We start from the raw sequence: 14,796 nt of genomic DNA, 5'->3' as shown, positions 1-14,796 counted from the left end.
GGAACAGTCTATTTTCTACGCCTGGGGGCCGGAAAGTGGGGAAAGAATGAGTGTCCTCAAAGGAGGGTGAGGATAAAGCAGAAACTCCACTTTCATATCTAAACTAAGCAATCATGTTTTATTTCCATTTCCCTGAACATATAGTTCAGTTACACGGTTTAAAAAAATATATACAACGGGTTCTCGAGAAATGTCAAGTATTACATTTCAGCGGACGTGTACAGAACAATCAAAACGTTGGACATCCCCAAACAGATGCAAACCTTCACCAAAGTCTCTTCCAGAGGCACGTCACTGAGATTTGAAAAGAGCAGCTCATGGATCGGGCCCGGTTGATTTTCCTCGTGTGTGAGCTTCATACATCCAAACTCTGGTTCACCCAGAGGAGAAAATATAATAATTATGATTCCTTGCACACTTATGGACTGTTGTATGTTTTTTCTTTCTCACAAATTACTGCGTTTGATCCTCACTTCTGCCCTGTGAGGTGGGAGGGACAAATGTCCCCCTCGCTGCACATGTGAGGACGTCAGAAGGTGCAGGAGTCCGTGGAGGAGGGCAGGAGGTAAGCAGGTATCCTCTTTCCTCTGCTCTGCTCCTTGCAAGGAGGCCCACTGTTTCCTTTTCTTTTCCTTTTTTTTTTTTTTTTTTTTTTGAGATGGATCTGGCTCTGTTGCCCAGGTTGGAGTGCAGTGGTGTGATCTCGGCTCACCGCAACGTCCACCTCCCAGGTTCAAGGGATTCTCATGGCTTAGCCTCGAGAGCAGCTGGGATTACAGGCACGTGTCAACACACCCAGCTAATTTTTGTATTTTTAGTAGAGATGGGGTTTCGCCATGTTGGCCAGGCTGGTCTCGAACTCCTGACCTCAGGTGATCCGTCCTCCTTGGCCTCCCAAAGTGCTGAGACGACAGGCATGAGCCACCGTGCCCAGCCCCACTGTCCTCTTTCGAGCTTTAGAGTCCCCCCAAAAAAGTGGCCATTGCGGCCATGGTGGCTCACGCCTGTAATCCCAGCACTTTGGGAGGCCAAGGTGGGTGGATCACCTGAGGTCAGAAGTTCGAGACCAGCCTGGCCAACATGGTGAAACTGTCTCTACTAAAAATACAAAAATTAGCCGGGCGTGGTTGTGAGCGCCTGTAATCCCAGCTGCTCCGGAGGCGGAGGCTGAGGCTGGAAAATCGCTTGAACCTGGGAGGCGGAGGTTGCAGTGAGCCGAGATCATGCCATTGCACTCCAGCCTAGGCAACAAGAGCGAGACTCCATCTAAAAAAAAAAAAAAATGTGGCCATTGGAGACCCCACCAAAAAGTTGATGTAGAAAGAGAAGATGACAAAGGGAGAGGAAGGATCGTGGCAATTCCCAAGACAGGAGCTATGGGGTCCCTAGAGCCAGAGACCCGATTACAGCTTCTGCCCGGGACGCCAGTCAGCAAGAGCAGCCAGGCTCCCCCCAGAAGGAGGAACCAGAAGCCTTTTGAAATGGAATGTTCTTCCCGCTTCCAGGACCTTTTCCTCGGGACCCTGAGCTTGTCCTCAGCAACGACGGTGTTGGCCCAGAGAGATCTGGAAGGCTGGCAGAAACTAGTCCCCTCTGGTGTGTCTGTGGCCAGAACAGAGCATAGCTGCAGGTGCTTCTTGGAGGTCATATTGCCTAATGAATTAAGGTTAGCAGCTAAACACCGAAAGAAAGGGCACTGAACTTTACCCTGCTACCACTTTGCTTCTAAGTAAATACTTTGGGGATTGCCTCACTCGCTCATCAAATACCAGCAGTTCCACTGAATGACAAGCTGACGGCCCCCAATGGGCCTTCATAATACATGAGTAGACTCATTCTTCCTTGAGATGGTCAGGCTGGCCTTTGCCTCATGCAAAACTCGCAGGACATAGAAAAGCTTAACAGCCACACCTCAAAAAATTCTGTGGGCTTCATAATTCCCACCCAGAAGGGAACTGGCTCCTGCAACAATGGACCCCCAGAGCTTGGCCCCTTCCCCCATGGCCTGGGGGCACCTTCCTACAGAATACCTCCTGGAAACCTGTATTTCTATTTTGGGGGACCACTCTGCTCCTGCACACGGAGAAAGGAAGAGTTGAGGTTTCCATGGTCATTTTTCGTTACAGTAATGAAAGTCTTGAAATGATCACAGAAGGAAAACTGGAAAATATGTCTCCTAAAAAGAGCTGAGGCAAATTATTATAGCAACCGAATCCTAAAAGGAATTTTCAAGTAAAAATATGGCTCATGTGAAGTTGTTATGGCAACTGACATTTAAAAGTAACTGGATTTGGGCAAGTTTCTTTCTCCACCCTCTCTGCAAAGTCTTGCAGTAACTTCATGCTAAAATTATGCCTTAATTTTAATTAGCCAAATAGGTCATAAATATAGCGTATTCCCAAATCCTGACAATTTCTACTCTGTGAGCAGCTGATCTACTAATGAGAAACTATTTCTACAAAAACCCACTTACCATTAACACTCCTATCCAATATTTTCTAATATAATTTATCAATTTAAACACATTGCATAATGTGATATTCTGTAGCATTCTATTAACATGATAAATAGCAGTGTGTGTGGGGGGGACCCAGGAGATTAAACATATTGCAAGCAATGTAACTGTATTTAAATAACTCAGGCCACTGCCGAGGAACACACACTGTTCCCATCGTCAAACACAGTCTAAACTCGGCTGCATATCCCAGACTGTACGGGTATTAATAGGACGGGAGAAGGGGGGCAATAAGAAATGACAGGCAACTTCAAAGAAATAAAATTTCTATTAAGCTTTGTTACAAGATTACATCAAAGCAGTTCATATGTTTTAATCTGGGGAGAGAAGAATCAGCTACTTGGGGTTTGCGCCTGGGGGCTGCCTCTGTGTACCGAACCAGACCGTTTGCATAATGAACAATTTTCATTCAACCAGGATTTCAGCACAGATAGCTCCCTCTGCAAGGTCCCAGGCACAGGCTCATGGTTTTTATTCTCCCAGCTCCACCTGCTGGAGAAACAGCTTGTAACCGGGAGGAAGGGGACACAGGGCAGCGTTTCTAAGCCACGATGCTAAATTCAGGTGCCTGAAGTTACGGATCTGACTTTAGACACCCCGGCCCGCTGCGCCCCGCCGACAGCGCCTCTGTGAGACACACCCCAGGGCGCAGCCGGGATCCGCCCCTGCAGCCGGCAGAGAAGGCGGGGGCGGGGGGTGTCCCGGCCTGAAACCTTCGCTCCTCCCAGCGCCTCCGGAATTAGGGAATTTGGAAACCGTCGTTTGCATTCTGAGTCGAACCCCAGGGAGAATGGAGGTGCTGGAAGGCAGGTCACCTCGAGAGACTGGCGGACAAGGTCGCTGGCTTCAAACACCAAACGCGGTTCCCACCTGGCCAGTCACCTTTCAAGTTTCCCAGCCACCCGGGTCTCCAGGAAATAAAACGGGGGAGAAAAACTGCCCGCCGTGGAATTGCATTTTCATGCACAATGGGAAACTTAAACGCTGAGCAGATCGTTTTGAAAACCTGGCACAGCCGACGCAGGCTTGGAGGAAGGGAAGTCCCGGGCGAGCGGCTGCTCCAGGACTCGGGGCTGCGGCCTAATCCGCGCTGATCCCCGGGCTTAGGGCGCGCCCCTCCCCGGCTGAGGCCGCGCCACCCCCAGGCCCCACCTGGCTGCGTCGCCTTGGGGAGGCCGCCCGGGAGGGGAGGCGACATCAAGCCGCGTGCAACTGTTTTCGAAAACCTGGGATGATCATTTAAATGTTTAAAATATGCACATGGTAATTCAAAACTAATTACCCTGAGCACATTTGAAACATTTATGCCATCGTCTCTGGATCCTGCCTACTGATTGTGCGCGGCGGCTCACTCTGCTGTTTCTATAAACTGCTTCAGCGATTTTAACTTCCAGGCTAAATCCGGCAGCGCAGGCTCTGCCTCCCGCCCCTGGTTGGTGGAGAGACCCCTTTCCTGACTTCCAGGAGAGGAGGCTGCGCCCCGTTTCCCTGGAGAGCCGTTTGTCACGGTCTCGCAGCTCTGGCTGCGGAATCCCTGCCCTCGTTTTGTTCATAATGGTCATTTCCATTATTTAATTTAGGTTAAAATGACTTCTCTCTCCACCTATTCCTTTTCTTGTTGTTTTCTCCCCATTTCCCCTTCCTCTGTCTTGGCACGTGGCCCCCATTTCCTAATCAAACCCCACCCGGCTCCTTCTCCATTTGGGGGTGCACACGGAAGGCTTTTGGGGGTTGTAAGGTGGCCACATCCACCAGCCACCCTGAGAAGCAGGACTGAATTGGGCCAACCTGGGCGAACAGCGGCCACTGCCGGGCACCTTATAGTGGCTGCCAGGGCACACACGTGCACATGCCACACACATGTGTGCACACACACCATCCACGTGCACGCATGCCTCAGACACGGAGCCAAGCCTGCTTACGGACTGGACTAATTAGACCGAGGCAGGTCCTGAAGCAAATTCACTTTCCCAATTTCCAGAATAAAATGAGTTCTCTTCCTTTGGGGGCACTAAACCAGCATGCCGGGCTCAGGGACCGAGAATGGTGACGTGTGGCCAAAATGACCTGACTTCCCAAGTCTATCCGGGGAGACTGACCGAGGGCTGGGATTGGAAGAGGCGCCATTCTGGAGTCCAGAAATTAACACAGGCTTATAAATATGTTCCAGGACACAGACGAGTGATGACTGGTTCCTTATTAATGCTGCGAAGATGCCGGTGGCAGGTTTTAGGCGTTTAGGAATCCAAAAGTGGGTTAGATTCCCACAGCTGGCTCCAGTTTGATAGAGTGATACTACCAGGTTTAACTAGAGCCATTAAGAGACTCTTCATTATCCCCACACCACCGCCACCAAAGTTACCACATGAGCCATAATGCAAGAGAGAATTTCCATTGCATCAACGAGAGGGAGCCAGTCTATCTTTGTCCAGAGAAAATGAGCATCCCAGCACGAAGCTCGTGAAGAACAGAGTGCACAACCCTCCAATAACATGTGCCCGGCAGGAGTTCCTCAGCTATGCAGTTGGCTGAGCGGAGGGGCAGGCTGCTCCGGCGCTATCTTCCCGTGTACCTGGCCTTCGAGAATGCCAGCTCTATGAGCAGCTGAAAGGTCAATTAGTGACAAAGGACACTGCTAGGACCTACATTCCACAGGGCTTAAGTCTTAAGCTCCAAGGAAATGAAGATCCAGGCCGCCCTCCCAGTGTGCAGCAATCTCATTTATTTTTCTACAAAGACTCACCACTCAAATCAAGCTGATTTTCTTGGTATCACCTGCACCTGGTTTACTGGCTCCTGCGCAACGTGCCAGTCCTTCAGTTTGAAATGGACTTTTCTACTTTTCTTCCAGCTGATCCTTTTTTTTTTTTTTTCGTTTGAGACGGAGTTTCGCTCTTGTTGCCCAGGCTGGAGTGCAGTGGCGCGATCTCGGCTCACTGCAACCTCCGTCTCCCAGGTTCAAGCGATTCTCCTGCCTCAGCCTTCCGAGTAGCTGGGATTACAGGCATGCACCACCACCCCAGCTGATTTTGTATTTTTAGTAAAGACGGAGTTTCTCCATGTTGGTCAGGCTGGTCTTGAACTCCTGACCTCAGGCAATCCACCCGCCTCGGCCTCCCAAAGTGCTGGGATTACAGGCGTGAGCCACTGTGCCCGACCAGCCGATCCCTTTTTTGCACCTTCACGATGACAACTCGTAGGTTTTGTGTCTGCCTCCACCAGACGGTCCCCTCTCCCTCACTGGACTCCCTTCGCACACCACATATCAGCATCCTCTGTGTCACTCTGGTTTTGCTTCTAGAAGGTGCTCTTCCATTTTGAGAGGCTCCCCCCGCCATGGACGGAAATTGAGAAGGGACCAGGTTTTCTATTTCCTTCGCATTTCTTGTGTCATCTCAAGTATCTTCTCACAGGACAGACACCATGTCAGATATACAGAAGACCCAGTTTTATAGCTGAGCCCCACGGGATGACCCAGCACACCCCATACACACAGCAAAAATTGCACCCCTCATTCAGATGTTCCTGGCATCTTATAACTTGCCCACAGCTAGATTTATTGCTCCTGCTATAAAGTGTATCTGCTCTAAGCCTCACTTAAAAGCTATCACTTGGCAGAAGATCAAGTTAGAAGTGCAGGCTAGCAGGTGACGGTGAGGGCAGGAGAGGGTGGGGGGGCGGGGTGGAGCCAAGAATGGAGAACTACCAGCTCAATATTTAACCTAACTGGTAATTTGCTGTGACAATTATGCCGCAAACGGAACACTACCACTATGCAAGAATGTCGCTCTCTAATTAGGAGGGCTCTGCTTTTCCTAGTCAACGGCACTTTAATAACACACACACAAAATGAGGCTTGGCTGCAGGAGCTCAAGGTTCTATTAGGAGGCACGTGCAGCACGTGGCCGTGGCCTGCACATCGGTCTGAGCGTTGCTGCCCGGTGAGCCTGCTAACACCTTCAATTCTCCATCAGACGGAGATGGAAGGGAACCGAGCAGTCAGACCCTCTCACGAGAGAGCCGCTTTGACTGACAGGCGTCTTCCCGGAGAGCCTGAGCGTGCCCCCACTGCAAATCGACACTCGGGCAGCGCCTCTTTCCAACCAGGAAGGCTTGGTGTGGGTTTGATCCTGAAAGAGTAACTTTAACAAGCATTTCCAAAAAAATAAAAGTCCACGGAAACAAATCTTCCTCTTCAAGATGGAGAGCAAGACAGGAACAGGGACACACGCACACCCAAACACCCAAATTGCCGGTTAGAGACCCTGGTATGAGGCAAAAGAATATTATTACCATCACGGCTATAAAGGATGTTGCCATCTTTTAAACTGACTGCTGGATTCCTGAAACGTGGCTAAGCAAGACAAACTGTTTTTTGCTTAATTAGTGGCTCCTTCATGGAAGGTTTGCTGCCTGGAAAGAGCCCCATTAGAGGAGGAGAGCTCATTTGCAGGGATGCACCTTATACAGCTATTCAGATTTTGAATAAAGCGTGGAGCAGGAAATTGGGGGTGGTGGTGACGGTGGGAGTCGCGGTGTTATGGAAGCAGAAAAGCTTCTGCAAGAGACAGGCTTTGCATTACAACCCTAAGTGCTGAGGAGATCAGCTTTCCCAGGCAAACATATAAGCCTCTAAAATTTTAGGCCAATAGAAATGACCTCTGTACCATGGCTGACTGAAGATATAAATAAACTTCAACACGAACAGCAGTGTCAACGGTGAGAGGAGATGAGAGTCCAATTGGGTCTTATTTTTAAAAAGTCCTGGCTGTTCTGACTCCATTTCAGGGCAGGGCATTCAAGAGCACAAAGCTGCAGCTCCCTGCGGCAAGCCCTCCTCTGTAACAGGCACCAGCCCCTAGGTTACCTGGCCGTTGAAAGGAAGCTGCACCACACACAAGTTAAATATAGGTTTGGTTATTTGCATTTTTCAAGCACCGAGAATGTTATCTGAGGAAGCTGTCATTTTTAATGACAGCACAAATTTCCAATTACCAACTGGGTAATGCACTAGGGAACGGGCATAATTTTATAAGAACGGCTCGCAATTATTAAAAGTTTACATGATCACTTTTGAGTTGGCTATATAAATACTTCTCACAAGGCAGGTGGGATTCAGTTTTTCACAGGGTCTATTCAAGGCTGAAAAAAATGATTTGTTTTATTGAAAAGTATACATTTTGAGACTCATCAACAGCTAAGGAGAAGGTGTAAAGCGACAGCTCCTAAGAGCCTGCGAAGCTGCAAATGCAGCCAGGTGGCTGGTTCAAAGCCTCTCACATACACCCACGAGCTCATTGGCAAGTCAGACACTGTCACGACAAACCCCAGTGCAGGTTAGGGGTATGGCGATGGATAACACAAGAACCTCTTACTGGCCGGGCACAGTGTCTCACGCCCATAATCCCAACACTTTGGGAGGCTGAGGAGGCTGGATCACCTGAGGTTGGGAGTTCGAGATCAGCCTGGCCAACATGGCAAAACCCTGTCTTTACTAAAAATACAGAAATTAGCCGGATGTGGTGACACATGCCTGTAGTCCCAGCTACTTGGGAGGCTGAGGCAGGAGAATCACTTGAACTGGGTTGGTGGAGGTTGCAGTGAGCAGAGATTGTGCCATTGCACTCCAGCCTGGGCAACAGAGAGACTCCATCTCAAAAAAAAAAAAAAAAAAAAAAAAAAAAAAAAAAACAACAAAAAACACCTTTCACTCAGCCCATGGTCAAACACTATCCTATTTGCACCAGGGACGCATTTCCCCTCAGTGCCTCTACCCGGCCTCCGTGGCACCGCGTGGCTTCACGTCAGTGACGAACACAGCACACACCACTGTTCCCAGTGTTGCTCTCGGTCTTCCTCGTACAGACCGGACAGCCCCGACCTAAATGAAGGCTCTAATCTGTGAGTCTCAAATCACCCAATTCTTTGTGAAGTCTTTCACTGTGATATGACTACTTAGCCCCCAAGCCTTGCTCTTAATAGTCCATAGTTCTCAGGGACAGGTATCTTGATTTAAAGTCACACACTGGCCGGGTGCGGTGGCTCACGCCTGTAATCCCAGCACTTTGGGAGGCTAAGGTGGGCGGATCACCCGAGGTTAAGAGTTTGAGACCAGCCTGACCAACATGAAGAAACCCTATCTCTACTAAAAATACAAAATTAGCTGGGTGTGGTGGCGTATACCTGTAATCCCAGCTACTCCGGAGGCTGAGGCAGGAGAATCGCTTGAATCTGGGAGGTGGAGTTTGCAGTGAGCCAAGATCACGCCATTGCACTCCAGCCTGGGCAACAAGAGCGAAACTCCGTCTCAAAAAAAAAAAAAGTCACATACTAAGGCTGGGAGCTGTGGCTCACGCCTGTAATCCCAGCACTTTGGGAGGCTGAGGTGGGCAGATCACCTGAGGTCAGGAGTTCGAGACCAGCCTGGTGAACATAGTGAAACCTCATCTCTATTAAAAAATACAAAAAAATCGGCCAGGCCCGGTGGCTCACGCCTGTAATCCTAGCACTTTGGGAGGCAGAGGCAGGCAGATCATGAGGTCAGGAGAGTGAGACCATCCTGGCTAACATGGTGAAACCCCATCTCTACTAAAAATACAAAAAATTAGCTGGGCGTGGTGGTGGGCGCCTGTAGTCCCAGCTACTTGAGAGGCTGAGGCAGGAGAATTACTTGAACTTGGGAGGCGGAGGTTGCAGTGAGCCGAGATTGTGCCACTGCACACTAGCCTGGGCAAGAGTAAGACTCCATCTAAAAAAAAAAAAACAACAAAATAAAACAAACAAACAAACAAAAAACAACAAAAAATCAGCTGGGCGTGCAGTAGTCCCAGCTACTCAAGAGGCTGAGGCAGGAGAATCACTTAAACGCAGGAGGTGGTGGTTGCAGTGAGCCGAGATCGCACCACTGCACTCCAGCCTGGCCGACAGACTCCATCTGAAAAAATAAAGTCACATACTGAGAGGCTGGAACCATGAAGACGAGCGACTACACACTTTTCTCAGTGACTTTTCAAAAGCACCATTACAAATGTAATTACAAGACTTAATAATCATTAATAGCTTTAGATAATCAGGTTGATTTATAGGCAAGTCAAATGTATTCTCAAGAGGCCTTTTTTGCCAGGGTGGTGGAAAACAAGAGTTTAGCCTCTTCATAGGCACAACCCCCATCTGTGCAGTAGGCAGGATGAAACTAGGGCTCCAAAGCCTTCCTTTCCCCTCCCCTCCCTACATTAATCTACCTGCTTCCAAGGAAGGGCCCTGCTCAAATTACCTGCCAGCCCTTGATGGTCCACAGGGTTAGAGGAGTTATCCCTGGACTTAGGCAAAGAAAAATCAATCAGAGAACCTAACAGAACAAGAGAAGGCACAGATTTTCAGTGCCACAAAGCATAAACGCTTCTGCTCATGGAATCTTGAATTTATAACAATTAGAAAAGTATAAGCATCCTGCAAGAGTGAATTGGCTCAGAACACATCCAAAGAGCCAAACCCCACTTAAAATTATTTATCTAAAGCTATTAATGATTAGTAAATCTTTTAATTATGTTTGTGATTTTTTTGTTTTGAAATGGAGTCTCCCTCAGTCACTCAGGCTGGAGTGCCATGGCGTGATCTTGGCTCACTGCAGCCTCTGCCTCCCGGGGAGGGACTCTCCTGCCTCAGCCTCCCAGGTAGCTGGGACTACAGGCACGTGCCACCACGCCCGGCTATTTTTTTTTTTTTTGTAGGGACGGGGTCTCCTTATGTTGCTCGGGCTGGTCTCAAACTCCTTGGCTCAAGCGATTTGCCCACCTCAGCCTCCCAAAGTGCTGGGATTATAGGCGTGAGCCACTGTGCCAGGCCAATTTCGTTTTTCTTAACTGCAGATTATTTTCCTAAAATAAACATGGAGGCCGGGCGCGGTGGCTCATGCCTGTAATCCCAGCACTTTGGGAGGCCGAGGCAGGTGGATTACGAGGTCAGGAGATCGAGACCATCCTGGCTAACATGGTGAAACCCCATCTCTACTAAAAATACAAAAAATTAGCCAGGCGTGGTGGGTGGATGCCTGTAATCCCAGCTACTCAGGAGGCTGAGGCAGGAGAATTGCTTGAACCTGGGAGGCGGAGGTTGCAGTGAGCTGAGATCATGCCACTGCACTCCAGCCTGGGTGACCGAGCAAGACTCTGTCTCCAAACAAACAAACATTACTTGCATAAGAAATAGTCAATAGTCCAAATAATCCTTTTTTCCTTAAACATTTACTTAACGTCTTAATAACAAAACATACCAGTTTTTTTAAGTGAAAATTAAAGATCTAAGCTCTCTTTTTGAGGAACCCATGATTTCCAAAGGTGTTTATAAAAGCCAGAACTCTATCAGCAGAGTGGATATAAGACTAAGAGCTAACAAACCACATAAAAAGTGGCCGGGGGGTGGGGGGAATCTTCTCTTTGAGACAAGGAAACAATCAATTTACTAGGGGAACAGTGGCCTTCTAACAGGTGAAAAGAAGAAAAGGAGACCAAACAACCTGTTTCATCCTCTATAAATAAAACCTTGGGCGGCATATTGCCAAAGAAACACGAGTCAATATAAACCTTTACATACTGGGTGGCCAAACTTCACTTTAGACAGTATATTAATTATGTAGTCAATAACCATGGGTTTCATTAGTGTATTAAATACCAAGATCAATAGTATTTATACTTTTTGAAGACAGCCCACTCCTGAGTGGGGGAGGGGAACATTTTTGACCCTGCAGTTCAAAAAAGGAACAGCACGCGAGAGATTAGCAAGGTTTTAATGGAAACCATAAAACACTGGAAATATGGACAGAAATCAGATTATTACCCTTGTATTTTTTTCCCTGCCCCTTTCACAATGAGACTGGAGGGAATTCAAGAACCACTTGAAATAAAGGTGAAATGATTAGATTTTTTTCTCCTAATTGCTTAACGCTGATGTCATGGTGTACACAAAATCAACATTGATCTCTAAGTGAAAGAGGAGAAATAGAACAACATGAACAGCCTTTCGAGGTAAACTATATCCAAGAGAATTCTATGAACTGTGAGCCAGAATCTATTTATGCAACCCGCAGGGACCAAAATCTCTTAAAAGCCCAACAGTGGAGCCAGTTTCTGATGCTCCTCTGCGGGCAATCTGGTCTTTGAGTGGGGAAATCTGTTAGAAACAGCCTCCTCGAGGGAGCCCTCCCCCTGGCACTGCCTCTGGGTTTCCAGTCACATCCACGGAGACGTGCTGGTTTCATCACGCTGGCCACTGAGAAGGCGCAAGGACGGGAGTTAACGCTCCCTGGACGCGTCCTGTCCTAGTGCCACAGTGGGTCAGGCCTCTTCACTGTGTGGACAGACACGTGGGGAGAGGAGGGAATGCTGGGAGTCGTAGGCATAAAAGACTGGTTAGTGGGCTGAAAGCTAGATCGCCGCTTCACACCCACAATTTGTCAATCCAGAAGAGGGTTGAAGACTGTAATTTTCTCGTCGATGCTTTATAAGCAAGGTCAGACAGAAAATAACTTCCATAAAAATGGCTGAGGCCTCAGTCAGAGACTGAAATGCGACCCAGTTACCATCTCCTGAGACTACAGAAGGGTAGGAAGGAATGTGTCTGAACAATTAGTGAGGCTGAGCAGGAGTCCCTCTGTGTCTGTCCTCAGGAGCGGAAGTCATCCTGTCTACGGCTGACTGGCTCCTATGTCAACGGCGGACAGCGAGGGGGGACAGACAGGACACCATCACTCCCCATCTCCAAAAGCCTCCACAGGCAGCATCTGCAGCGATGAACAGCAGGTCCCCTGGCTGCAGAGTGACCGCCGCACTGCCGGGGTACGAGGGCGAGATGTGCAGCCAATGGCAGGCGGTGTGTTGCAGCCACCGGATAGATAATTAATATGATTAGGAACACACAGAGCAAGCATGCTCTTGCTGACTGAAAGGCCCACTAGCATAATTACTGTTTTCTTACCGGCTCACTGTCTGTACACATTTCAAAGCCTGGCTGGTGTCAGACCGCTGCATAAACATCAATAAAATCCCAGGTGCCAGATCATCAGCATCCTCAGGCAAAAGGGCTTTTTGTTTTTAGTGTTTTCATGCTTTTAAAGATGCATTTCAGGGCTGCAAACACTAGGAAGAAGGATCCCCATGCCTTGGACTAATCTTCAGGTTTATAATGAGTTAACATCTCCCCCAAGTGAACATTTATTATGAAGGCTAATTAATGGCTTTCCAGTTATAGGAACTCTTTGCATTCAAAGAAAGTAGGATTCACAAGCAAAGAATATACTGTTTATTAAAACAAAGCAAGGGAAACAAAAGGGTTCAAAATCCTTTCCATGTAACATAGCTTTAGTCAAAAAAGCAAAATACACGAATGCAGGAATGTGTACAGGTAGAAAAAGTACACGTTCACCAAGCGAAGCGCAGCATTAATTGAAGTGAAAAGTAAAGAAATGCTTTGTAGCCACTTGGATTTCCTTAGGGGACAGCAAGTCAATGCTTATCAGCGGTCCTCAGAAGAGACAATTTTGATTAATATCAGACCTATCTGACTCAGTCTATTAAACCCTGAAGGAAGGATACTCTTCAGATACAAAAGATATGCCTTTGATTAATAATTCTACCCTATTGCCATTCCAAGCATTAACAACTACGTAGCACCTCTAGAAAGGGCGAGCCTTTGAATTCTAGGAAGACACTTACTAAAATATCCAGGTGCCCACAACCGCTTCGCAGCTCCCCATGCTGAGAAGAAGCCAAGTTGTGAGGGGGGGTCACCGCTGGAGAAGCAAAAACCTAGTTACATAATTTACTTCATGGTCTGCAGTTAGGGTCAGCGAGCGACTTACGACATAATTCCTGCTTGATGATAATGAAATTGACGAAGCCTGAAGGCAGAGGGAGTGACTGGTCTTACACTAACCGCTGGCTGACTCCCGAGGCCTGACACCGTCTACACCACGGCCACCTGAGCGTATTTTCCTTTGCCTACCGATGGGTTCTGAGATGCGCATGAGAGAGGAAACTGCTTAGTCCACCATAAAGAGCCTCTGTGCTGTGTAGCTAACACGGGATCATCACACGGAGGTGGGAGGAAATCGATTCCATTCTGGCTCTTTGCAAACTTCTGCCCAGTCGGCACTGTTCTCCTCACATCAACGCACTTCTCCTGATGCTCATGACCAGCCTTCGGCCATACTCTCTGTAGTCCACGGGCTTCACGTCCATCACGGTGGCCTTAATTCGAGACTCATCCTTCAGAAAGAGAAGCGGTTTGTGAGCGGTTAAAGCGTGGCGTGGAGCAGTGAAACCCCTTTTGCTTCCGTGGTTTCAATGAGCCCAGTGGGAGGGAACAGACACACCAGGTTCAGAGTTCAGTCATTCCAGTGAGTGACAGCCTCGTCCTGAATGTCTGGGGCTGGGCGAGTGAACAGGCCCTTTCTCTAGCACAGGCCCTTCTGATTCTTTACCCAAGCTCCCACTCAGAAGCCTAGAACCCCAGTGAGATGGACTTTAGAGAGTTTCTCTAGTTTCATTTATTCTCCCTACTGCAGGGGATACAGCCCAGAGAGGACATGTGACTTGCCCAAAGCCACATAGCTAGTTCTGAAAGCTAAACTTCTAAACTTTCATTTCAAGAAAAGCTGAGTGGTGAAATAAAAAGCACCTGCAGCAGATGGAGAGGACAGAGTCTGTCCTGTCTCAGCTCTGAGGAGTCAGCCTCTCTCCACTTCGCCTTCCCTGTCCAGACATGATGGGGCTGAATGACTCCAAAAATCCCCCCGCCGCCGCCCCACCCCACTCCCTGACATTGTTTCACAGTGATATCTGATCCCCTATCTCATTTAATGTTTATAGTAGCCGCCTAAGAACAGGCATTAAGGTAAATACATGAGTAAACCCTGCAATCAGCAGCGGCGTTTCTACCACTCCCCCTTCCCACTCGTACGTTTACACTCACGGCCTGAATGGTGCCTTTCCGGGCAGAATTGAGTGACGCCCAGGAAGGCTGCACAGGCGAGCTTGGGGCTGTCACACTGCTGTGTGCTTGGTCGGTACTAAATCCTGTGATATTCATAAGCATGATCAAGAGCAAAGCTCTGAAGTCAGGCTGCCTGGGTTGGACTTTAGCTCGGCCACTTGCTAGCATACGACTTAGGCAAGTGACTTGTCCTCTGAATGCCCGTGTCTCTCTGTATGTAATTCCTTCAGTGGCAAAATGGGGTAACCATAGTTTCTACATATAGGGTTACTAGGCTCAAGTGAGATGTTCCA

At 48.4% G+C, this 14,796-nt stretch overlaps 1 protein-coding gene across 3 annotated transcripts in view; it reads right to left on the bottom strand.

Moving 5' to 3' along the window:
- Nucleotides 1–12,788: 12,788 nt before the first annotated feature.
- RPA1 (replication protein A1) overlaps nt 12,789–14,796 on the bottom strand; it is a 65,638-nt gene continuing 63,630 nt past the window's right edge. For all 3 annotated transcript variants that reach the window (XM_055258425.2, XM_055258424.2, XM_055258423.2), the window contains one exon: nt 12,789–13,776. In XM_055258425.2, coding sequence (XP_055114400.2) covers nt 13,672–13,776 — 105 coding nt within the window. In that variant the 3' untranslated portion in view covers nt 12,789–13,671. The remainder of the gene's footprint in view (nt 13,777–14,796) is intronic.

The sequence above is a fragment of the Symphalangus syndactylus genome, chromosome 20 (genome assembly GCF_028878055.3).
Source record: "Symphalangus syndactylus isolate Jambi chromosome 20, NHGRI_mSymSyn1-v2.1_pri, whole genome shotgun sequence".
Lineage (NCBI taxonomy): Eukaryota > Metazoa > Chordata > Mammalia > Primates > Hylobatidae > Symphalangus > Symphalangus syndactylus.
The sequence above is the reverse complement of the archived record's forward strand: the minus strand, read 5'-3'. Positions and strand labels throughout refer to the sequence as shown.